Here is a 25,825-nt window from a genome sequence, read left to right on the forward strand (position 1 = left end):
TTACTTTATTCAGGTCACGGTCATTTTTATGGATGTCTAATTTTTTTTTTTAACATTAGCGCTAAAGTATAATATTTATGAGTAACTCATTCATATAAACTTGTTGATGTATGTGTTTATCGACAAATTTTGCAAGACAACAAATATGAGGAGAGGGCGAGAAAGTACATGGCCTCTAGCGTCTTTATGTTTTGGTTCGCAACAGTAATCTAAACTTGTGATTATGTCGTTACAGAAGCGAAACTCAGTTCATAAATCAGCACATTAAATGATTGCACAAATGGTGGTAACTTGCTGAATCTAAACTATTATTGGTAAAAATGATATTTAATGGCCAAGTTTTCAGAAACTATTAGTAAATAGTCAGTAAATATGTAATTCCAGAAGCTTGAATAATTGGCAAACCAGACATATGTATTCATTTTATTTTTTCCTGAATAATCTGTTCCGATACATTCATTGCAATCAGCTTATGAACTGCTTATTTAAGTTAAATAAACATTTATTAAAAATTCTAGGTATTGAGAAAATTTGTTTCTGTAACTTAACTTATTACTTACGAAATTGTAAAAGAAAGTGAAAGCTGTATATTAATTGCCCCCTCCCAGAATGTTAGAGCATAACGTAGTTTAAAGGTTGTGCTGTTGTTTTTGTTTTTTACAATCCCTATGAATTATTATAGCAATGTTAATTATTTTAAAACTACTATTTTTTTGAAATAATTAAATTCGAATGTAACATTTAAATAAAAGTATTCATCAGAAATAAATATTTTAGTTTGAGATAGCTGCATAGAGAGCACTGATGGTGCAAACCTCGTGGTGTGTTTAAAGTACGGCCATATTTACTGAGTATTTTCGATCTAAGTTGGTGTGTAACATTGAACACCAAAAGTTGTTCTGGTGTAGAGTTTTACTCCATCTGGAAGAACTTTAAAAATACAATGTCCACCACACAATACGGTATCGGTGTGACCAGAAACCGGTTTGAATTGTTTGGCATTGATGATGAAGACCCATTGGAAGTATTGAAATTTCATGAGCAAGAGAAAGAGGCCAGGAAAAAAACTAAACTGTCGGAAAAGGAGAATAAAGGCAAAAATACTGTAGCAAAGCTGAAAACAACTTCATCTCGGAAAGGAATTAAGGAAACGCAGAATCTTAAGGCTCACGAAAATGTCAAGGGGAAAGATGGTATGTTAAAGTAAAGTTTTCGTTTTTCTAGTTGCACTCTGTAGAACACATTTTTTCTTATTTTTTTGCTGATATTTTCTGCTATAAATGTATCTTCGCAAATACAATAGAAATAGTTCAGTCCTAGCTTCATTCCGGGTTATACTGCAGGGTTACCTTAGCTGCATTTACCACTTTATTAGTGAGACATACTGAGGAGATGGCCAAAATAACCATATAAAGAATGTTTAGCAATACCCTCACAATGGTTGAGCTTATTAGTGAGCTCACCCTACTTGATTGCAGTTTAAGATCATATTGAGAACAATACTTTTTTCCAGTACAGGCCTTATAAGAATATTTAGGCCAGCTTAGGCAATGTTCATGAACTGGTTGATTACAGCTCTAAATTGTGATATGAAAATCACGAAAGAATTAGAACATGCCACAAATGTGGGAAGTGGTTAGTACACAGCCGTTTTCCTAAAATTGTGTGTGCTTATTAGTTTGCGAACATTTAGTTAGCTCACACTGCTCTGGTTAGTAGTATATAGTCATCTCGAGAGAAATAGATCATTTATTTACATACGAGTTTCTTTGTACAGGGCAGGCACTGCTTTGTATCACAATATTTGGTCAAATGTTGAAATATGTAAACCTCATTCGCAGTCCAAACTTCTATTATCGGATTACCAAGTAAATATTTAGCTTTATTTTAGATGGAGATGCTTGAAATCTATTTTATATAGATTCAGTATGATAGTATTATTTCTGGTGTACACAGTAAAGGTCTCACTTGAAAGTTTTGTGGCATTTCTTTTTTTGTTGACCCCAACTAAACTAAAATTAATGTTAGTTGGTTTATTGAATTGAACAAACAGTTTAATCTTTGGGCCTCGAAAATTCGGGTAATCATTTATTATGAAAGATATCCTCTTGGGTAAAATTGAGGAAACAAATGATTTTCATATAATATGTTATGGCATCATCAATTTATTTATATTGTATTTACGGGAGATGTTAAGTTATTCATCAGTTTTGGTTAATTGGAAATAGTTTTAGTTAATGATTTCCTATGCAAAATCATTGAATATAAAAGCAATTACGTCCATTTTCTGCAGTCTCAAACTCCTTGTTATAAAAGAGTTCAAATATAGGATGTATATAGGATGCTATAACAACAGTCATTCAAAACAAAGTAATATGTGATGTTGCATTTAAAAAAAAATGATTTAAGTGGTTAAACTTTTGTTTGTACTGTCTTTTATAAAACTAAGACAGATCTACAATCTCTTGTGTTCACTTTAATTTTCAATAATAATTAAATGATTGTAAAGTAATTGAGAAGGTGTTACAATTCCATTTATTACACTAAAAAAGTAAAATATAAGTAAGAAATCGTGGTCAGTTTATTGTGTTAAAAGACATTTATGTAATGAATATATGTTTTATGAACGTGGATATGTATATAAATGGATGTACATCATTTTTATAATAAACAGTACATTTATTATTTTATAACGGCACTAACATACCCTATCCCTCAGAAACGCCGCTAAGCTATGTTTGAAAAAAAAATCGAGGAAAATGGTTTTAACAAAAGTGATGTATCTAAAAATGGGCAAGCTCATAAATCATTTATTGGAACTTATTTCAATTAAAATTGCAGTTATGTATTAAAAAAAAAAAAAAAAAAATCGTGAGGGTTTACACCATAAATATTTCTTTTTAATCACATATTTCTTTTCTTGCTGATATTAACATTAGCAGAAAGTAGTAAAATTTTAGCCATTAAATAACTGTTGATAAACAGCACAAAGAATGCTTGAGCATTCAAAGAGAGAGAGATTTTAAATTCTAATATTTATTTCAGAAAATTTGTGCTACTGATAATACTTCCTCGTAAAAGAAAGTAATGAAGAAATACTATTAAATTTGTGTACTTTACCGTTGTGCGCTAGACCAGTAATCAGTTTTGTGGTCACGGCCACAGACCGTCCCCAATCTGCAAAGATAACAGCTTATTTATTTTATATTTAATAATTAGTAATTTTACTCTTTATTTAAGTTCCACATATTTTTAAGCCCTCTCAATAAAAAAAAAAAAAAAATCGCGTTGATTAAATAAGCATTTACTCCTAGTAAAAGGAAGCATTATGCTAATGTCAAATTTTCAAAAGTGTTTCCAGCAATAATATTTTTACGATCCCTGAACGTGAATATTTTTTAAGCATCTCTTTACCTGTGTTTAATAGTGCACTTTACAAACGATACATTGCAAAAAAAAAAACTCCAATTTAGTGACTAGTTTTGGTATTATCAGTTTCATATACTATTGTTTTGTTCGAAACCCGTCAACTAGAAATGAGGCTCGACCGAATTTGTTTTTTTTTTATATATATTTTCATGAAAATAGTCTTCATAAGTTTTCTTTATCCATCGTAAATTACAGCTACGCAAACCCCTATCATTTTTATTTGAAACTTTTGTAAGCAGAAATTAAAGACAAAAATGTTTTTTTATTTTAAATTCAATCATTCTTCATTGCAAAATAAAACGTAAAATTAATAATTTGGTACTACCTCGCTTGTATTTATTGATTTATTTTTATCTATTTGTAAACAGTACTTAAACAACTGCTAATCTGATATACGCGGCAACGAATGTCCGAGTTGAAGAGCGCCAAATTTGTATGTTTATCTGATCAAACTTGGGCACTAATTAACTTTATTTGGGTTAAAAGAAGTGTTCCACCTTTACCATGCCCAGAATGTTTTGGAAGTTTAGTTTAGAAGTGCGTTTTCGTTAATAAAACATTTGTAGATTGTGGTACAGGCATAAATTGCACTTATTTCTAGAACGAGAGGTAGAAGGATAAGCTCAAAAGTGAATAGAGTTAGGTAAATGCTTGTTGATAATTGTAAAGCAATACTTATTTTAGGAAACAAATTAATTACAAAAATAATAGCAAAATTAAATGTATCGAATGCAGTAATATCAGAAATAAAATGGCGGTAGCAGAAAGTCGTAACTCACTTTTAACCAATCATGTAAAGAAAACCATGAAAAGATTCCTCATATCAGCATTTTATATCTACTCTTCTCTTTTTTTCCTGACCTGAGACGGGTGTCCGAAGGCATAGAACCTAGATCACGATCATACCATATCTTTCTCTATAGAAAGTCCTAATTCTCACATTCAGTCTTCACACTGGTTCAACGTACCAGCCTCATAGCAGCAGTACCTTTTCAATTCCGTGGAAGACAAGTGAATAAAATCATCTCTAGAAGTCATCCATTCCTAAGATCCATAGTTTCCATTACACAAAGCCCGGAAATTCCCCTAGGTAGTACGCTTCATTATTCAATGCTATCCTATTCTAGTGGTGAGTGTCATATAATTATTGCCACTTTGTTCTTTAGATCCTTCCAACATCATTTAACAACCCTGAGAAATCCTTAGACCACTACTTTTCCGTAGAAATCTTTTCAACTGGGCGCAAGAGTTAATGTGGCCCTATTCTGTGTCCATTTCTTTCATTTCCCACTCTAATTCTGTCTGTCCAGAAGCTGCCTCAGATGGGCAACACTGTCACTAGGCCTACGAAAAGTTTTGAGTGTAACCCAACTTCGGCAACTCTACGGCTTTTTCATTAACCTCGATTTCTTGACACTCAGTAACCCATAAAAGGCTCACTGCTTTTTTTCTGTCCTAATTTTTTAGTGTATCAGTTTCGATGAACACTTAGGGCCGTACATTATATACAGCTGATACAGTGAAAGTACATATTTTAAAATACTACTAAATAAATGTGCTCTGGCGCTGAACACCATCTATTTGGAATTCTCTAATCACCGTAATTTCTTTACTTATTGTTAATTTTTGAGTTGCATCTAAAGTGTTCCAACACAAAAATTGAAAAATGATTGTACTTCAAATCTATGAGCTCTTTGCTCTTCTTTTAAAGGGTTGTGCTTGCAATATTAGATGCTATATTACAATATCAGTTGCAATATTAGATAATGAACTTTTATATAATGAAAAATTGTGTAAACGTGAAAGTCTGAGAAGTGTAAATTGAAGAGGAGATTAGTTTTTAATTAATTGAATAAGAAGAAATTTCGTATGAACACGCAGAATTTTTTCTCACATTTCTCAAAGCAAAAATTTTTTTGTGATTTTAACTTTAAGAAACGTATGAGAGAAAGTCTTGTGATTTATTCATGGCAGATTTTTTGTTGTGAACAAATTTACTAACACCGTTTGATTGTTTTCAAAATACTGCGTTTAGATCAATATACTTTTTCTTTTTTCAATATAACTTATAAATAAATGCCTACGTTACGACTTTTATGATGTCTTTTCAAAGCCTTTCTTTTTCTATTTAGAACATACAAAAAAAATTCACAAATTTATTATTTTTTAATTTAAAAAAGGTTATTTTTTTAGGACTTAATTTTGCTATATTTTCAAATTTACGCTGAGTATTTTGATTTCAGACTCCAAGTCAGTGAGTGTGACGCAGAGAAGCTATGAACGAAATGAACGCAAATTTGTTGGTGACAACCGTGAGGATCGCAACAATCGACGCAACAGGGGGGATGGTGATTTTCAACGGTAAATCCTCTGGTTTCTAGTAAAATATCTTTTAAACGTGTATTAGTAGTTATTTGCCTTTCTGTCTTACTTTCTTCGTTCTTAGTTATAGATCTTGAAGGATTGTAACTTCTATGATTGCCAAACGTTTCTGACAGGTACCTTCTCAGTGGTTCTGTTGAGAGAGTATCATGCACTATTTGTGCGTGCAGATTATATTTGTACTCATTGTAATTGCGCTTGTAAATTTGGTTGTGTTCTTGTTTTTGTTCGATGATTAATTGATTCTGTTTCGAATTAGAAATCTGAGAATTTCTATTAAATCACCAAAGCAAAAAAAAAGGGTAATTAAATAATAAATATGTTTTCTAGACCTATTTTTAACGTTAAAGTGCTGAATAATTTTTATTTTAACAGCTATAAAACTTGCTTGTCATGAGCTATTAATGAGATAACCCATGTATTGCAGGGTGGCAGCGTATAACCTATGTATGTGTAGCTTTCGTCAGAAAGAAGAGGAAATGAAACGACACTGCACTCTATTGTGCAGAGTTTGGCTCTTCGGAAGAAAGCATATCTTCACACTTTGCTAAAGATCCCTGACTAGACTCGTTAGTCTAATTGAACTAATAGGGCTGAATAAATTTTCAATCTTACTAAAGAGCTGTAACTTATTAACAAACTCAGAAACGTTTTTTAATTATTCCGCATAAGTGGCATCACATATTTAAATTTGAATAAAAAGAAAAAAATTTTAGTACCTTTAACAGATTTATTACTAATATTAAAAATATAGACCAATGTGATTGTTACAAAAAGGCGTATCTTCTGCAGCAGTTGTATCCCTCACGCAATCGACTCCTTGCTTTCGAATCAAAAACCTCCTGGACCCAGTTTCAACTTAGCAATACCATCAAGTCCTTCAGTTTTTTTTAAAAATCTCCTTTCGTTGGAATGGAAAAGACGGTTTTCTAGCACAAAATTTGTTGAACTAGTTAACGCCAGGCATTTTAGAGAGTGATTCTATCTAGTTTTTGGAGGTAAGGTAGAATTCCGGGATATATCTAAATATGAACCTCCTTTCACCTTATTTCATCACTAAATCCCTTTTTCTTCTTCTTTCCCTATCTTCTTTGTGCCGTGAGGCGTGGAGAAGAAGCTTCAATCCAACCCTTCCGTCGATCCCTATCCCTTGCCATCCTTTTCATTCCTTCAAGAGATTAAGAGATTCCCCTCTTGCCTGGCCGAGTCTTTCAACGTATTCCTCGTATGTGATATGAGGTCCACCTCTTGCTCTCTTGACAATGGGTCTGGCAACAAGCATTTGCTTGCATTCTGCCCATCCTCCATTCTCAAAACAAGGCCAAACCATCCCTACTGTCATGCCTCCAAAATTTTCCCCTGCGGGCGAGGGTTAGAATTGGCCCGCGCCCTTCCAGGATGTTGTAAGAGGCGACTAAAGGAATAGACCAAGAGGTCGAAAAACATCTGTGATGGTGGGCAGCAGCGCTATCAGTAGAGGCATGGGGCCGAAGACAGTAATTGTCGGTGGAGCTGTTGTCATCAAACCAAAAGGCGGAGCTGGAGTCCAGTGATACGGCTATTGGACTACAGGGGAGGATGATGGGACTCCAAAGACGAAAAGATGGCAGCTCATCTAGAGGTTCCGGCAACCGAATAATAGTTGGGAACCCTTTGTCCCAGAGTATATAGGCCTTCAACACTGGGCCAATCACCCGTGTGAAGTATGAAAGATTCAGAGAAACAAAAATGGCCTTAATAATGGACGGAATCACTAAATCCCACTTCTCATTAAATAGAAGTTGGAAAATATTCATTCTCCTGATGACCTGTTGTGGTGTAAGTTCCTGCAGCACTATCTGTGCCTTTTTCAAGATGTGAAGATGGCGGCTAAAACGGTTCTTTAGGCACTGCCGCTTCTGCAGTAAGTACTCAGTTCTTATGCCTTGGCTTGACTAACATTTCCTCAAAAGTTTCGACAAGATCACGTGATCTCCTCTTTTAGACTCTGTTTTTTTTGTGAGGACATATTACTTCTATTAAAATTTTAAACTAACGCCGAATAGTGCACTGATCAAAAACATTTTTCTTGAATTTTTTCCCATAGAACATCTTTCTTTAGGAAAACTGTCACATTTTTATTGATGTATTCTAAAATTATCATTGTCTACATTGTTATTTAAATGTACAGAGAAGATAGGGGTGCGGAACGACTGGAAAGGAAAGACATGAGGGGTAACATCAGTGGTCCTGGAACGGTCTCGCACGAAGCGAGTGAACCCGGCAATGCAGGCCGAGGAGGCATGCAGCGTGGAGGCCGGATTGGCGGAGCTCGCGGAGGTGGCACATCGACACGTGGACCTGGAGCAGTGAGAGGCGCTCGAGCAGGCGCTGTGCAAGGCCCTAACCGATCCACTCCTACATTTGACTCCAAAGGCAAGCGCGATTATGACAAGCAGATTGTTACAGACAAGAGGTAAGAACTTAAATTGTTTATCACGCACACCAATTCTTAATTAATTTTGCAATGCCACTTTAGAGTAATATGTGGTGCATGTTACGTTTATAGTATCAACGAGGATTAAATGAGTTTATTAATTCTGATTTCAAAGAAATGAAGTGTCCATATATTTCTTTAAGTTAATTTTCTACAATTTGTTGGAAAACCAGTCAAGCTGATTCCCTTAAACCTACAATAACTACTAATATTAGTTCTATTATTTTTGCTTAAAATGTTTTCCCACAAAATAAACTTTTCGCGGGAAGTTTCTGAGGGTAGAAATGATACATCCTAAGTATCATTTCTGGGGATTTAGGGTCTTAACACTTACATTATTCATTTATTTATTTTATATGATACTGGTTAGGGCCAACTCATTAGAACTAGTAAAAGTTTTGGATGATTCGTCTGTTAGTGATCACTTCCCACTCAGACCTATTTTAAATATTGCTATAAATGATCCTAAAAAAAAAAAAAGTATATGAATTTATTGAAATATTAATAAAAAGATTTTGATATTTCTGTTAGTAATTATTTCTAATTGTAAAAACATCTCTACATTGGTAAGCAGCTATCAATATATCAAAATTTAAAAATATCAAAAAAACGTAACAATTTAATAAACTTTGTGGAATGGGAGAAATATTTGCATACTAGTTCTGTTGTCTAGAAAAATTTAAAATATTTTCGGATTCAGCCGATCCTCATTTAGATAAGTACATAACAATTATTTTAATTTACTTAAGAACAAGTCAAGCTAATAAAACTGCGGGAATTGATGAAATTTCGTAAGATTTTTATAAACATCTGTCTTCACACTAGATTCTATACCTTGAAATTTTATTTAATAAAATTTTAGAAACCGAAGTTATGCCGAAACAATAGAAGAATATTTTTCTGTTTATACTATTTAAAAATGAAGATAAGGTTGGAGTTGAGAATTATGGAAGTATTGGCCAAATCAATTGTATAGCTAAAAATTTTACATCTAATGTACTTAATCGAATTCAAGATTAGACAGAATTAGTTGGCTTAATTCCGGAATACCAAAAATCCAGAGCGGCTTCAAAAGGATTTGATCTTCTTATATTTATGTTTAAAAATATTTTTGTTTTAACTCTACATCAACCTCCGTTTTGGTAAGAAAAGAAAGAAGCCACCTAAACGTATTGTTTATCGATTTAAAAATCTTCTTTGACTTGGCCAACTTGCAAAAGTCACATAACTCTTCTAAAACATTTATATGCCTTTGCAAATTATAAATACATAACAACAATCTACTTTTAGTAAAACTTGTAGATTGATGAAAATTGGTTCGATAGAACTTCAAAAATTGCAGGGAGAATGTCTTCTGAAATTTCACCCCAGTTTTTGTATTATTTTTGTTATTATTATTATTTGAGCCATTTCTTTTATAATTCAATACCATTTTCGTTTTACAGCGAGGTGAACGGCACTGTGACACAGGAAGACCCGAACTGGCAGGCAGACAAACAGGACTCTGAGGCTGTGGCTGATACCAAGTAAAACTAATAATAATAATAATAATAATGAAAGGTGCATTATTGGGCGAAAATTCGCTCACTGGACTGGCTCGTGAATGCGCCAGGTTCGTCAAGGATGTCTTTTGTTTACTGGTTGGGTGGAATCTCCTAGCAGCAGTATAAATATGTTTTGCGAGATCTGTTCAGAAAATAACAGAACTTCTTTCTTTTAAAGCTCGTAAAAGAAAGAAACCGCAATTATGATATGGTTTGTGTGTTTTTCGCACATCTTTCGTTGCGCAACGGCTTAGTACTACCGACAGTAGCTTTACGCATCCAAAACCATGTGTTCTGAACGTGTGGGTCATCAGTTGAGATCGAAAGTTAGTTTCAGTTAATTGACGACCTCTTTTGAAGCGGCTAAATCATTTGTTATCTAATGCGTACGGCCTAGAGAATTACCTCCTCGAGCTTACTTCAAAAGTTGGAGCGGTTCCATATGTTTTCCACAGTTTTAAAGAAAGCGACACTTTATTATCGTAAATTGCACTATGCATAAAAATAAAAATCGAGCGCTAGAACCCCTTCGCTAAAAGACCTATAAAACTGAATAAGACGTCTAACAATTGAATGTGGTTACTCCAAGTGGTTATGATCAATTAATCCAGTGTTGCTAACTGCACATAGACGCTTTGTTTTCCTTAGTTCAAAAGTTCGGTTATTTCTTAAACAGATTTTGTCAGGGTGAAATTTCTATCTCGTTGGTTTCTGTAGAAGGTGCTGTACTCTACTGTGTGCATTCGCCTGCAAGTTGCCAAACTAGCGTGCATGGGAAACACGTAACATGACGATTTTTCCCAAGTAGTGCGGCTGAATGGCGTATTTCTTATAATCAGGTGAAAATGACCGCTTGGTATAAATGATAGCAGTTTATTGACACGCCATGGTTCCAGCGGTGCAGTGACCACTACGGACGTGGAGGAAGGGGCTAATTTGGAGGAAGAGCGCAAGGAGTTGACCTTGGACGAGTGGAAAGCGTTAAAAGCGCCTCGACAGAAGCCGACCTACAACCTACGCAAGGCTGGCGAAGGAGAGGATCTGTCCCAGTGGAAGAAAATGTATGCTTTGCAGAAAAAGAAGGACGGCGAGGAGGAAGACGACGAGGACGAATATGTGAGTGTTTTCTCACTTCTCTCGCATCTCATTCTCTCATATTAGCTAGTTCTGTGACCGTGCCATGTCTTTTGAGGTGTGAGGGTTTCGGGCCCGTTAAAGGGTTTTTTGTGTCTTTCCAAGCCAGTTAATCGGTTTTCCGATTGCTAAATGCTTCGGCCCCGGTGATAAAGAGAGTATTGAAAAGTGAGGATGTAGACTTTTCTGAGCGCAGACTAGAATTAATTTTCTAGGCATTGATGATGATGAACACAACTATCGCTTGATCTGAGAAAACGGCTATTACCCTGTTATGATCAGTCCACTTAAAAATTTCCTTGCCATAAACTTTATTTGGAAGCTTTTTGCTTTTTGCTTTGGAACTTTGTTACTTTCTAGGCAAGTGTAGTTTATTGGGCTATACTCGCAAAATTTTAAGAAAGAGTGAAGAATGATTCGGGTACTCGTTTGCTGAAGTACAACGATACTTTCTCAACCCACCACCTTTAAAGTGGTATAAAAGAAATTAAAATTGTAATAACTATTCTTGAAAGTGGAAAAAGAAATTAAATTCTCATAAGGGTTTTAAGAAAAATTACAGTGCGATCTTGTTCCTTTCCTTTAAGAGGGATAAGAGAAATAATACGGCGAATGCAGCACTTCCCTCTAGAGAGAAAAGTAATTAAACTGTCATTACAACAGTACTTTCTCTTAAAGAGTTGTCCACGAAGGATTCTTTAGAAGAGAAGTAAGAGTAATAAAAATGTAAATACGGCACGATTGTAATACTTCAACGTGGATGACACGTTGAACTCGAGCAGGGAATACATATCCTTTTTATCCTATCAAATTTCATTAGAATGGTGAGTTATTATTATGAATAGTAATTTTAAACGGATCTCATATTTGTGGGACATCCCCAAAGAAGTGCTGCGTTGAAATGCCCAAAAGGCACATCTGCATAAAATTTCTAATAAATTGACCCCTCATTCATGAAAGTTGGTTCACGAGCTTGACTTTTTCCCCCCAAAAAAGTAACAATAATTTTTAAAAACTCTTTTTTTTTTTCTATTTTGGCAATGTTTTTCTCGAAACCCATTTAATGTTTAATGTTGCGAAAAATTGCTTTTTAAGAAGAAAACATACCATTATTAAAAAAAAAAAAAAAAAAAAATTGAGAATCTTATTTTTAATAATAATAGAGGAAACAAGGGAAGGGATTAGCTATGAGGTTAGCATACTGGACTCCCACGCGGAGGTCCCGGGTTCGAATCCAGCAGCTGACCCTTAGATTTTCTCTTCCTAGGAGCTTCTTACAGCTCACTGTCCGGTGATGGACAGTGTTGTCTGTAACGAGAGAACACTGTCCGGAGGCCGGCAGTGCACTGGAAAAAGCTCCGGGCGCTAATGACCTCAGCTGTTGATGCGCAAAAAAAAAAAAAAAAAAAAAAAAAAAAAAAAAAAAAAAAAAATAGAGGAAACATTTCTAAGTTGAATGCTTTTTAACGTTACGCTTTTCCTTGCAGTTTTAGACGATAGTCTTCTCACCCAATCGTCTTACGAACAGTTTTAATCTTATATTAAAATATGTGTGACTTTCAGGAATATGAGAATTGTGAATACCCACAACGGGTCGGTCGTCAGAAACACATATTGGACATAGATATTCACTTCAAGGACACTCGTAGCGGAGGACGGGCTCGAGGAGGACGCGGTGGAGGCCGAGGAGGACCCAGACTAGGCGGACGACCGGGACAGCCAGGCTCTATCAGTTGCGAATATTCAGATAAACACGCAGTACGTGTAAGTATCTCACGAGAGCAAAAGAATGTTTTGTAAGACAGTTTTCACCAAGATCTGCTTTGTTACAGGGTCGTGATACAAAATCTGCTCCTAAAGTTGACGATGAACACGATTTCCCATCGCTCGGCTGAACTGGACGACAGGAGGAACCCTTCTAGTCTCATACATTGCAAAGCAGTTTAAAGCAATTTTTTGGTTTAAAAAAATCTTGAACAGAATTTTATCTTCATTATATTTCTCAGTTTTTACTTTTTCAATAAAAGGAAAAAAATGAAGTAAGAATTTTAATAATAATAAAAAAAATTGCACATCATGCAAAGATAGGTTTCTCTTTTTAAACAAGGAATTTTTTAAACAATTTCTGGGTAAATTATTCTTTTGTTTAAATGTTTAAATAATTATCGGGAATAGTGTGAATAAAAAAATATATAATACGGTCACTTCAAAAACCAAAACATGGCTTTTTGTTTGGCAAGCTGTGTCTTTAATCTAAACAACTGTTTTCTGTAGAATTAGTTACCTATTTAAAGTGAAAAATAATCAAGCAAATTTAGCAAATGTTCACTTCGTTGTTATACTAGGGTGGTTGGATGTGTGATACCACAGTTCGTCGGTGATGCCAGAAGCATTCAGGGTTATAGAGCGTCATCATCTTTTAAAAAACTGTTTGACCAATTGACAAAAATGGCCATGTCTTTTTTAAAGAACAGGGCTGGGAACACTACATTTTTTTTTTAATATGCCGTTTCAACGCCCTCTACAACTATTAGATTTCTGGCAGTCCAATATACTATGTTCGAATTGTGTCTAGCTAAAAATCGTCGAGTGTTGAGGCATTTCCTCGTTCAGGTAAAGGGTATGGGTGAAGTACTATACCTATTATGCGGCTGCGCCTGACGTAATCATGTCCCGATGATAGTTTAAAATTGATGGTTTCTTGAAAAATTATGTGATAACGTATTGGGCAATAGAGTGTTGGTGGTCATTTTTTTGCGTCTGCAATGGTAGCCGTTTACAAAAAAGACGTATTCATCGATAGTTATTGCCACTTTCTTTTGCTAACTTGCCGGGCCTTCTCGACGCCGTTAGACCCCACAGTGGTTTGGTTTCCATTGCAAAACCTTATTACAGCCTTCATGTAGTATATTATTTGACGACTCCTTGCTTTAAAGTCTCTACTACTTTACCGCATTGCTGTTCGCGCAGTACTTCTATGGCTGCTCTCGAATAATTTTTCCAGGTGATTATGTTTTTACAAATTTTTTAAGACAGAACTTATCACTACAATCTCTCATGCTAAATTATTGACGTGGCTCCTACAATGGCGTACTCTTCACAGAAAAACCCAAATAAACCTTAGATCCCAGCATCCTTTGCTCATTGTATTGTTTTAATAATTAAAATGAATAATTTAACTATTATTAATAATTAATAGTTTTAATATTTTGAGGCTCAGGTTTTTTGTTTAATTTTTTGGTTATTTTTTATTAGTTTTCTTCATTCAAGTTTATTATTATTTTAGTTAGTCCTTAATTGTCTTACTTGTCTTTGTCTTGTTAACAAATGTTAATTCAATAATCTTGTAAGTTTTATCATGGTACATTTTTTGAAATATTTTATTTTTATTTGGTTTTGTGCAGAAGTCACTATCATGTTCACTGTGAATCACTGTATTATCAGAAAATCAGTTTTCTTAGTTCTGAAGCTTTTCTTCACGTTTTAACGCATGGCCGATATTTAACGATAGTTGTTGATATTTGGAAACAAAACTCATTTATTTGTTTTGACGCCTTGCTTTTCATAATGATCTTTGGCTTCATTCAGCATAGTTTATTGCCTTTACAAACGCTTGGTGCAATGTTATCGTTTCTCCAGGGAAGTAGAGTAGCCTTATCAGTCTTTCTGAAACTTGGTTGCCTGCCTTTTCTTTGCGTAATTTAATATGCTCTAGTTTGCTACGAAGTTTCACAGCGATAATGGGAATCGGGGCAACTTTGCTGCTCCAGTATTCACTCTTAAGAGCCTAATTATGACCTAATCAGCGCTCTTAACACTGTAAACTGGGATGGGGGCTGATTTTTTATTGATATTATTCCATAATGGTCTTTATTAATGCTCTGAGATGTCAAGAAGTTGATTTACTTCTTACAGCTGCTCTTATCTCAGTTGTAAGAGCGGATGCTGGGTCACATCCGTTGATTTTCGAATAGTCATTGTTCTTCCATCTTAGTCATCATGTTCACTGAAAATACCTAGGTCCGATTCTCATTATTTTTCATTTTCTCTCATTTTTGGATATAACTCTGTATTTTGTTTTTCTAAGTATTTTTCTTTTTGTTTTTATTTATTATCGTAAATTATGGGACCCATGACCTTGTTTAATAAATTATCATGCAATTATAAAATAGCGTTACTCTGCGCCACATATTGCGACTACATTACTCCGTGGCCTTGTTTGTTAATTTTTCATGCAGTTAAACATAGCGTTACTCTGACACATGTTTGCTTCTACCTCACATTCAGTGCGTTCCTTATCCAGCCACCTTTTCGGTACATTTTTATTGTTTAATATTTTTTTCTGGCATCTGAATTTTATAAAGACTGAAGATCAGTTCAGCCGCTGAAGAATAATAATTTCTTTATTTTTCTATGTGAAATATTTAGGATTACAGACTGAACAAAAAATAAATATAGGAATTTAAAAAATAAAAGAAATAAAGGAGTCATTTAGTATTTTAAACTATTTTTAGGCGGGAGATGAGTGATTCTACTAGAAAAATAAAATGGCGAAGTCATTTAAAAAATATCCCTCCTAAAATTTATTTTATTAATACAGGGGTGTCAAAGTAACATTTTTATTTTTAAGTTACCGACTTATTTCGTATTTATGTTGTAATATTACAAATTATAAGTTGAATAATTTCTACCTTGTAATAAATCCGATGCGAAACACTCTTACAACTTACTCTTATATAAATACTCAGAAAGTTCTAACTACGAATTTTCTTTAAAACGGGGAATTTTTACTAATATTTAATTTGGTTTTAATGTGCTACAAAGGGCACATTAACCGTCATTCTTGTGGTCAATGTGACTTTTCTGTTCTCTTTCCAAAATTTCCATAAGAAATTTCCCAATAGCTATTTTCGAGAAAATCGCAAAAGTAAAAATAAAATGAACTCAGCAAAGTCTGGATGTCAGATTTTGACTAAAACCTTATTTTTCGTAGGGAGGGGGAAGCAAGTTTATAAAAAATCGTTCGAATTGTGTACGAAAAAATCGCAAAAAGGCTCTGAAAAATCTTCACTGAAGGTCACCTCCGGTTAGTTGATTTAGAACCTCAACTTGGTGGCACCTAAACCAAAACTTCATACTTTGTGTTTGATTGGATTGCTTTGTGTTGAAGAATGGTAGTTAAAACGTTTGTCTGATTAGAATTTCAGTAAGCGTAAGAGGTACATTTTGCAGTCTCAATGAATTTAATAAAGGTGTAATTTTTCGTTCCTAAGACAGCTTTAGGATGTCTTGATTAGAATAAAACTGGGTGGGTGATCACTTGGATTCCCACATTAGTGGAGAAGAAGTTTCGTTGTTGAGGAACTCGAAAATTTTCGTGGACGGGAAGACTCGGACAACATAGCTTCTGGGTAGAACCAGTGTTGAGGTAAGAAGAGTTACGTCCTTTTTAGAAAAACTGTCCGGTGGGCAGATCGTCTAAAACTGCTCAAAAAAGTGCACTATTGAAAAATAAGAACCTGTTCTGTTTTGCAGGAAAAGTGTAGGTATAAGTATGAAGTGGAATTTGATCAAGAAATTGCTGTTATTATTATTGTAAACCATTTCAAAAATCAATATTGCTTATTGGTTTTGGTTGTTATTCAGAGTATAAAAATACATCTCACTTTCTTCGCACTGTTGTGAGAAGTTTTGTTCTACCCTGGCCAACTTCTGAAAATCTGTAAGTAGTATTTTGAGGGAGTTCTTCTCACATCTGAGCCTCTGTGCTGGTGAGCTATTTTGTTTTTCGATGTATTTTGATGTTTTTGATCTAACACTTGTTACATCGCGGTTAGTTGTGGCCGCACAATTTACTTTTTTTTGTAGAACTTCATGGAAGACCATCCTTAAAGTAGTTTGGGTGTGTTTTTTGGCCGTAAGTCTGATATATTACACTGTTTTAACCAAAACATCTTCAAGATAGACCAAACTCACCAGAGATTTTATTTTGTATTAAGTATTAAAATAATGAACGCGTTTTTTTCCGACGCCATCTAAAATAACGAGAAACGATTATTTAAGGAATGCAGAGATTGATCTGGAATGAAACGGCCCCATGTTGTAGCCGCATTATTAAAACTAAAAAAACATGGCCAAGTCTGATCTGTGCAAATAGTTTATTGATAGGCGGGTTGTGTTACAGAGATAACGAGAACCTTGAGAACGAGAATTGGTAGTCGAAATAAAGAACTCGTGGTCTGATTTTTCTTGCATTAGCGGACACTGGTTTAATCAGACGACAGATTCCTTATTCTTTTCTTGAACTTCCCAAAGCCTTTTGAAATCACGTGCCAGACAGAGGCAGGTGAAAAGTTCATTAATAGCTACTTACCTATTTTTTTTATTACTACTGTGATGGGCGTTATTCGAATAAAACTAATAACGAATAACTTTTTTACTTATCAAGTAAACTTGATTAACTTTTTTAATTTCCAAGTTTTTAAACCAATTTTTCACACAATAATAATTTTTTTAAATATATTTGTTTCTTCATTTTATACCTAATTTTTTGCTGCATTTTGAACTATTTCAATAATTTTCTACTCACAAATCTTTTTTGTAGAAGCAACATCAGATTTTTCGGAAGGATTAAATTATTGTCGAAGAAAATCAGTTTTATCTTCATGCATCTTTTCCAAATATATAATTTTAAACAAATATCTCATAAATAGCTTTTTAGAAATATTGTCGATATGCGGAAATGAGTTTGTACAGAAAATTAATCAATGGGTGAAAAAGTGGTTTAAAATAATGTATTCAATATTTGAAGTTTCGAATAACATCCATCATTGGCTAATATGGAGACAGTTCAACAGGATCGATCACTTGATTAGCTATAGTCCTCATTAGATCCACAGCGTTCTTAGGAAGCACATGATCTGCCCGTCTGTTAATGTTATGTTTGAGAAACGGAAAAATTGTAGATCACAGTGTAAGTGTGAAAGGGTGTGTGGCTAAAAGTTTCGGTTCTTTAGAGAGGGAAAATTGATGCTTTAATGTTTAACCCAGAAACAGAGCACCAGAGAGTAGAATAGGAAGTGGGACCGCCCCCGCCCCCAGCCATCACGGAAAAATTAAAGCTGATAAAGTAGATTAAGAAAAACCTCTCTTTTCGTAAGGTTTTCGATTTTTTGTTTTTTGTTTTAGTTTCGATACCATCTCAGGTTCCTTAGTGGCACTACTGTGTTCAGCGAGTTCAGGTTCTCACGTTTTGCCAATTGACTTAATCAACGAAAATCCAGGGATTTGCAACAGTGCATGAAATTCACCCTTTAGCACGGACTACCCTACACCTTGGATTGAGTCATATGTACAGTGATGTTGCGGATGTGTGTATGTAATTTATGTTCTGTGTACGTACGTGTCCGTACTAAAAATTCGCATAATCGCCATAGACCCTGAAATATTGCTAGGTCACGCTAACCCAAACTTTTGATCGAAAAAATAAAAGATATGGCGAAACTTTTTCATGGGAAAGGAAGAAAAACAAGTAGCTGCTAGCGAGAGGAGTTGATCCCTTACGTCCTCTCTAAAGTAGATGATACGTCCAGCCTCCCCATTTTGTATGCCTAACCGCTATGGTGGGAATTGCCTTAGGGTTTATATGTCAAAACGGTATTTTGAGGCCTTCACACTAATTATCTGATAGTAGGTTTACAATAAAACCATTAGGTTTCGGTTGTATAGTATGTCCTTGGGTGGGGACACATTGCAATAAAATTTAGTAAAAATCTGTTTTTGAATTTACCAAGGTCAATATTTTTACAAAATTAAAGTGAATGCTCCTTTTTCAAATAAAATAAATGTTACTCTTGATTACTACTAATAAATAATCAGTACCGAGTTACTCATATTACATTCATTCTGCAATATGTAATTGTGATTAATTTTAAAAAAGAATTAGAGAATCACGAATGAAAGGATAACCTTTCTTCGCGAAATTACTTTCTCGCTAACAGTTTAAGAATGGAAGTGTTTATAATTAGCTCCATCGCCCTACACAATGTGACGGTCACGCACACATCTTTCAGTTAGTCTACTACCTACACACAGTCCACCGGGGATATGAGGACTGCTTTACTGCCAGAATTTAGGGTCCAAATTTCTGCTCTCTGTTTTACTCTTGATCACTCTCTCTCCTTTTGACAGTAGCATACATAGAGGTGCGCATCAGTCATCGGTCTGTCTCTACTCTCTTTAAGCGCTCCTCACTCCAACGGATTGTGCGTGCGTGAGTAGGGTTTCCTCACTTCTTTGTCGCTGCCGTGGAACTTCAAATTACTTTTGCTGTCTATATTACAACAGGTTTTCTTGCTAATCCTCAGAATCAATCTATCCAGTTTTTTTATGAACTCGGCCTTGCAAGTCATTCAGCTAAATAAGATATTTAGAAAGCTCTCCAAGTTTTGACACCCCTGAATTTGTCACTTTAGTTTTGATTTTCGGTTTATTCATTTTTCACAATTTTAGTGTGAAAACTACGATTTAGATATCATCTTTTTTTTGATAAGAAATTAATTATTAGTTTTTTTGTTTGGAGAGGTTAGTTAGAAATCAAGCAAATTATTAAGCAGGTTAAAGTGTGTTATTAGGCTTTTTTGTTTAAAAGAAACTGCCAAGCAAATTCTTTTTTTTTTTTTTTTTTACTTGCACCGTCGTTGGATTCAATATATTTCTAATATATATTTGTCCTTTAGGTAAAATTTTTAAGAAATTTAGTTTTATTTATATTATTTGTTTTTAATTTTAATTAAAATTATAGTGAAGAAATCTGTCAAAAATCTCTGCTAATAAGACGATTTATCAAGTCAGACGAATATTCTAATGTTCAGGGATTTAGACAAGAATAAGACTTCATATATTCTATGAAGAATAGAAATTATCAAGTGTGAGAATTAAGGAGGTTTATAATGTGTGTTTCTCCTCTTTCTCTTCCATTAACGATATTGGCAATGCATTAGTTAAGGTAAGATCGTTGATGTTAACTCTGTTAAAGAGAAAGAGAGAGTTGTGGCGATTTCTAAAAAAATTACTAGCTTTTGCAAGTGTTGAATCGAAAATACTTGCTTGTTGAAAAATGTAATGATTAATTAATATTAAAGTCGAAGGTGACCTAAAATTTACTCTTGCAAAAAAGTGATTTTTCTTTTCTCTTTTAGAGCTGTTTTTTGAAAACAAAAAAGTTTTCTGTATAGTAGTCATAAAATTTCACTCTAACAAAAACGTTGGAAATTGACTTGTTACCTATTATTCAACCGGCCTTCAAAGCGTATCCATTGTAATGAATAAAATTCGGTGGGCTAAAAATTATAATATAAAAAAAAAACCTCAGAGCTAGTACGATTTATGGGAGTTGCTTTCGTTAACTAAAACTTGCCTGCAGGTGAGATATTTTCTAAAATTCTTTCCGTTAAATATGTAGTGGTCAGAATTGAAATCGGATCTGTTTAATTCAGTTTTATATTAAGAATGGACAAAAAAGTTGGAAACTGCGTTGACATTACATATGTAATGCAGGGTTTTGCTATTAAGACCTGCTAATCAAGAATACGTAAACGACTGTAGTACTACAGTTCCCGATAAATCTCTTAGATCCCTGATGGGACCTAGATACAGCTCAATTTTAAAATTTTAGTCCTCCCCTGGACTAAACATTGACTTTTCGCATTATTGGTGAGTGCACTAACCATTTAATTTCGCATCAGTTCTCATCACGTTGTGCATGACAATTCACAAACTAGCAAGGGAAGAAAAGCAATTAGATTTTAAAATAGTGTAATAAATTTACTATTTAAGGCAGCATTTACAATTTAAGAGAGGTTGGAAATTCAAAATCAATGCTCTGACTGCCGGATAATCACATACTTTGTGAAGCCATTCCTTGTCCAGCTTGAGCCATTCCAATCGCGTTATATCTCCGTCTCTATAAGATGCTGTGAACGTTCCTCCAAAAACTTGCTAGTTATTGGTTCTTTGCCGAAATACTCTAGCCCCAACAATCTCATTGTAGCTCCATCCATGATTCCAATTGTTTAAATCTTCCACTCGATCTTTGTAGAACTCTTCTTCTTAGAACAAGCTAAGAATTTCTTTGTCACGGCAAGGGTGAAGTTCCGAGCAAGAAAGAAGGTTCCCAATTTGCATGTGATTGATAAAAATAGGCTAATCAAAGCTAATTAAGTCGGTTTTAATTAAAGCATGCTAGCCTATAACAGAACCATGTAGAAAAAATAAATAATATAAAAATACAAAAATTCTACTTACTTTAAAAAAAAAAAAAAGTACGAAATCGCAATTTAGGAATCTTCTATTTATTAATATTATGATTATTTTAATTTATTCTGAGTGTTCCTTAGTTTTTATTATTTCAAAATTCGTTGTTTAAATAATGGAAAAGGTGTTTTAAATTAACCCTTATTTTCTACACCGAAAACTACAGCTGCCAGGTTTGTAATTACTATCAGAGTGACTAGACACATTTAGTAGTATTAAATATAAATAAGGCTGACTGCATCCTAATCGTCTTACTCAAAGTTCTGACCCTGTAGAAAATTAGATATAGACAGACCCATAATCACATGGAATATTTTGGGACTGCCAATAGTCTGCCTGCTCTGCTGGTTTTATGTAAGGGCGACCTTGTAATCTTGCAAAGTAGCTCTTTTGAGCCTCATTAAATAGCACTAGCTTGTTTTTATACCCCTGGCGCTAATTGGATAGATGATATCGATGGCTTACCCACTATCCCTCCAATGACAAAGGTGACCTATAAACTGCGTGTTTAATTAATGAAATTTCTTGATTTAAATTTTTATTTAGTTTATTGTATAATATTATTATCTCTTTACGAGTAACAGAGTCGTAACGATGAGCACAGACTGGTTCAGGCGAAAGCCCGCGTCGGCCGTCGCTGTTACATTTTTTTTTTTTTTTTTTTGAAAAATCGCATATTCCTTCCTTCCAACTTTCAGTGTAAAGTTCAATATGAAAAGTTTTGGCAATAAATATAACATGAGCAAAACACTTATTTTTTGTAACTGAGGCAAAGTGAAAGTGACTTTTTCATGCCATAGTAAATGATAAATAGGTACTTAAAATCTTTGCTAACTTCTCCCAGAACCCTCCCCTCTAAAGTACTTTTCCTTAAAATGTTTTAAATAAAAGTTGGCGTACATACATTTATTCAGTATGTATACCAACCCTAAAAAACATTACGATGGATAAGAAAAAGTAAAGATAACGAATAGGATTCTCATCACACCTGGAAGGTCAGCAATGTGTTAACGCACCAACTCTTGTTCTAACAAACCTGGTTCTTTTATTATTTTGTGATATTAAGAATTAATGAATTGTATAAGTGTGGAAGTGCAATTGATTTCTTCTTAAAATTGTTTAATTATTTTATTTAATTTTTTTTAATTTTAGGTATTTTTACTAAAACAAAAATTATTTTGTTTTTCTGTAAAAAAAGCTATTGAATTTTCGCTTGTTTACAGTTATAATTTAATTATTATTAATTAGAATTTTGTGTTAACTGAATTCAAAGTATGTTTTATGATGATTTGTATCTCTCAAAAATTTGGAACATATTGAAGTATCAAGTTTTTTTTTTTTTCCAACTTGTCAGTAAAACTTGTATACAAAATGTTTGTCATAATTGTCCCCAAGGATAACCAATTCTGTCCTTGATCAGTGTTGGTAAATTATTCCAATAAATTTTTAATTCATAATTTCAGTTTTTATTATTGTTAATTTTTTGATTTTATCTTTTGAGAGTTCATAACATAGATCCAAGAAGATCCTAGGGAAGTCCACAACTACAGAAAAGTTAGTGTACTGTACGAAGATTGATTAACAGCTTCCCCTTATACGTATTAGCGTTTGTATGGAGTTTGAAGGAAATCGTTATTTTGAAGAGAAAAAGTAAAATCAGAATCATTGTCAGCAAGTGGCCATTTCTCGTTGGATAATTTTGACTAAACCCTAATTGTACGTCTCGCCTGGTAAGCACCTTAAATCAAAAACATCAAATTTCAACTTTCTACAGTTTTTCCTTTTAAGTTACAAATCCACGCAGAGACTAAATTTTAAAAATTTGTAACAGCTATTGACTGTAATTAAAGCCCGGCCCATCTGCAGTGGAGGGAGATCTAGAATCCCCGATAATAAATTATTAGAAAATTAAACAGAAATAGAATAAGAAAAATAAAGTAAGTAGCTGTGATAGGAAAACGGAAATAGGGAACTAAAAAACCCCAATTGGCTCCAACGCTAATGGCTCTCACACTACATAAATTCATTACCAAATTCTTGGTTGTCTCGTATATTACCTTCGTATGGTGCAATTTTAGGTGGTTATAGAATGAATTAAGAGAATGAGAATGTAAATGAGAAAAAAAAGAAAAAAGGATTTGACAAATAAACGAACTTTTATCAATTTAATTGCTATAATTTAATTAATTTATCATTTGTAATAGAGGCCGGGAAGTAAATAGTAAACAAAAATCGTGAGTCATAGAAAGGAAGAAACAGAGAAAGTTCCTCCTTTCACGGAAACTCCAAAACAAAATCTTTTTTCCCACTAAATTATTAAGACGGCTCAAACGTATTTCATGCTTAAACGGTTGATCTGAGCAAAAAATGGTGGACGAAAAATTTGTTGCCCGTCACCTCTAATTTTTTGTCAAAACTAGCTCCAGAGATTTTTTTTAAAAGCAATCCGCTATACACGTAAGATTTAAGATTTAAAAAGCGTGACGGGACCCATGCCCCACGGCAGTGCAGCCACAAGAGGCTTAGTGTTTGACCCCGGGAAGCATCACCCAGTTCATTTCATGTTCTCTTCAGATCCAATCTCTGAGAGCCTCACGAACTGCACCATGAAGGTATATCATGCTATACACATGAAGGTACATCACTTTTATTTAAAACGTTTTCCCAGTAAAATTAGGTGTTTTCAGGACTCCCACTAAAATACCATTTCAGTGGACATCAGATCCATTGTTTTTCTAATATGAGCGAGGCATTTTTTTTTTCAACATAATTTGTTGAGATCATAGCCACTTCTCGGCATAAATCGCAATGATGACTAATAACGCTGTGCTTGTACGACTAAGTCTTAAGAGAAAGTCGTGTACTTGGGTATTTCCAATCTAGCTTCGGAAAATACGATTGAAACGGAAATGGAAATAAGGAATTTTATTGAACTAAACAAATGAATTCATGGTATTTAAATAATTCAATAGGGCTCAATGTAGTGTCTAAACCAGTGCTTCCCAACCTTTTTCTGGTCATGGCACATTAGTCAGATACCAAACAGTAAACGGCACACTGGAACTGAAATGCTCCCATTTCATTTTAAAATGACGTATTTTGCTCAACTAGTGCTGTAATAACAATACTATTACAATCCTACAAAAATACCTATCAATTTGTATTCTTTTTCAACCATAATCCAGAACTCTACTAAATTCATTTCCAGAAACTTCAATCGCAGTGTACTGTCAGCTGCAATGTCAATAAGCTGTTCCTTTTCTATTAATTGTAGGCCAGTCATGTCAACTTAGATATGAAATGGGTCTCTGATCCAATCTTTGACAAAAAGAATTAGATTTGGAAAGTAGTGTTGCAACTTCTCATCCAAAAGGAGGAGAGTTTTATCTCCGAATTATTGTTTTCTTTTCATTTATTTTGGAAATCCGAATAACAGTAACAAAGGATTAGATTAGGTCTACTAGCTGTCGTCCCTCAAGAAAAAAAATTGAAAAGAAAAGTGATGTGAGCGGTGATAGAACTACTTGAAAGTCATTCATTTCGAACTGATCCTTAGGCGGTTTTAAAAGTGATCGAGATTTTACAAGTATTATTTTTTTTTATTTTTTTTTTTTTTTTGGCATCAGTTTTCACTATTAGCCAAAGTATTAATAATAAATTTTGGGAACTTAAAAAACCCTTTTGATGTTTGAATCACCACAGATCGTATAACCAAGGCTTTTAAAAATACTTCTGTATATAAAAAATACGTCTGTTAACAAAATTTAATTTAGTCATTGGCGAGAATCCGAATAATCGCCCACTTTATCTTGTCTGCTTCTAGAGCCTACGACCATCTTTAGTAGGGCCTTTGTAATCAGAACCTCATTGATTCTTTATAATATACTCCAAAAGTTACGCTAAAATGTCCAAAATAACTAATGTGTGCGGTCGGGTTGATAGTTAAATTTCACCATACCCCCTCACTAAATTTTTACTTCATTTTAATTATGGAATCGAATAAACTGTGGTTTTCAAAGTATCAAATCTGCTTTAAGTTATGCATAGGAAATGCAAAACCTCGTTAGTTTTCTACACGCGATTGGATTTATCCATAATCTTTACCTACCTTTAGCAATCAAGATACCACCTCTTAATTAGGGCACAATAACCCATTGGTTCATTGCCCCCCCCCAAACCTCTAAATTTCATAGTATATCATATCTCGCTTAGCCCTTCAAACATAATGTAATCCATTTCTTTTGTAACGATTTTATGCTAATCCTTCGACTATTTTGTCGTTCTTAACTCACAAAAACCCTTTAATCCACGCCAGGTTTATTAGGTTGATGTAAAAATTCAAGCCGTTGAGTTTCAGGATTTTTTGGTAGGGAATGTGAGTTGAATTGACCCGTACACAAGGTAAACAAAGGATCCTCAGCCGCAGAGGTTACTCCACATATTTATTTTGATAATGGAGAGAATGCTCTTGCTCTGAGGAAGTGCTTTGATCGTATCAAAGGGACAATTGTGACATCTACCTTTAAAAAAAAAAGAAATATATACA

The 25,825-nt window shown here is 34.1% G+C and overlaps 1 protein-coding gene across 1 annotated transcript; it reads left to right on the plus strand.

Moving 5' to 3' along the window:
- The first annotated feature begins 784 nt into the window (after positions 1-784).
- Positions 785-22,736, plus strand: LOC141461616 (uncharacterized). Its single transcript, XM_074142780.1, has 7 exons — positions 785-1,193; positions 5,673-5,790; positions 7,982-8,266; positions 9,733-9,813; positions 10,728-10,947; positions 12,529-12,729; positions 12,798-22,736. The coding sequence occupies exons 1-7, from the start codon at positions 944-946 to the stop codon at positions 12,858-12,860; spliced, it is 1,218 nt and encodes a 405-aa protein (XP_073998881.1). The 5' UTR covers positions 785-943; the 3' UTR covers positions 12,861-22,736.
- Positions 22,737-25,825: the final 3,089 nt, after the last annotated feature.

This window comes from Rhodnius prolixus, unplaced genomic scaffold (assembly GCF_049639745.1).
Source record: "Rhodnius prolixus isolate KJV_2025 unplaced genomic scaffold, Rpr scaffold_12, whole genome shotgun sequence".
Classification (NCBI taxonomy): Eukaryota; Metazoa; Arthropoda; class Insecta; order Hemiptera; family Reduviidae; genus Rhodnius; species Rhodnius prolixus.

Bases quoted from the DNA above. Each gene is read 5' to 3' on its own strand.
- LOC141461616 (XM_074142780.1), top strand. From the start codon at position 944: ATGTCCACCACACAATACGGTATCGGTGTGACCAGAAACCGGTTTGAA. The intron at 1,194-5,672 runs GTATGTTAAAGT...TTTTGATTTCAG, and splicing joins AAATGTCAAGGGGAAAGATG to ACTCCAAGTCAGTGAGTGTG. The intron at 9,814-10,727 runs GTAAAACTAATA...CCATGGTTCCAG, and splicing joins GAGGCTGTGGCTGATACCAA to CGGTGCAGTGACCACTACGG.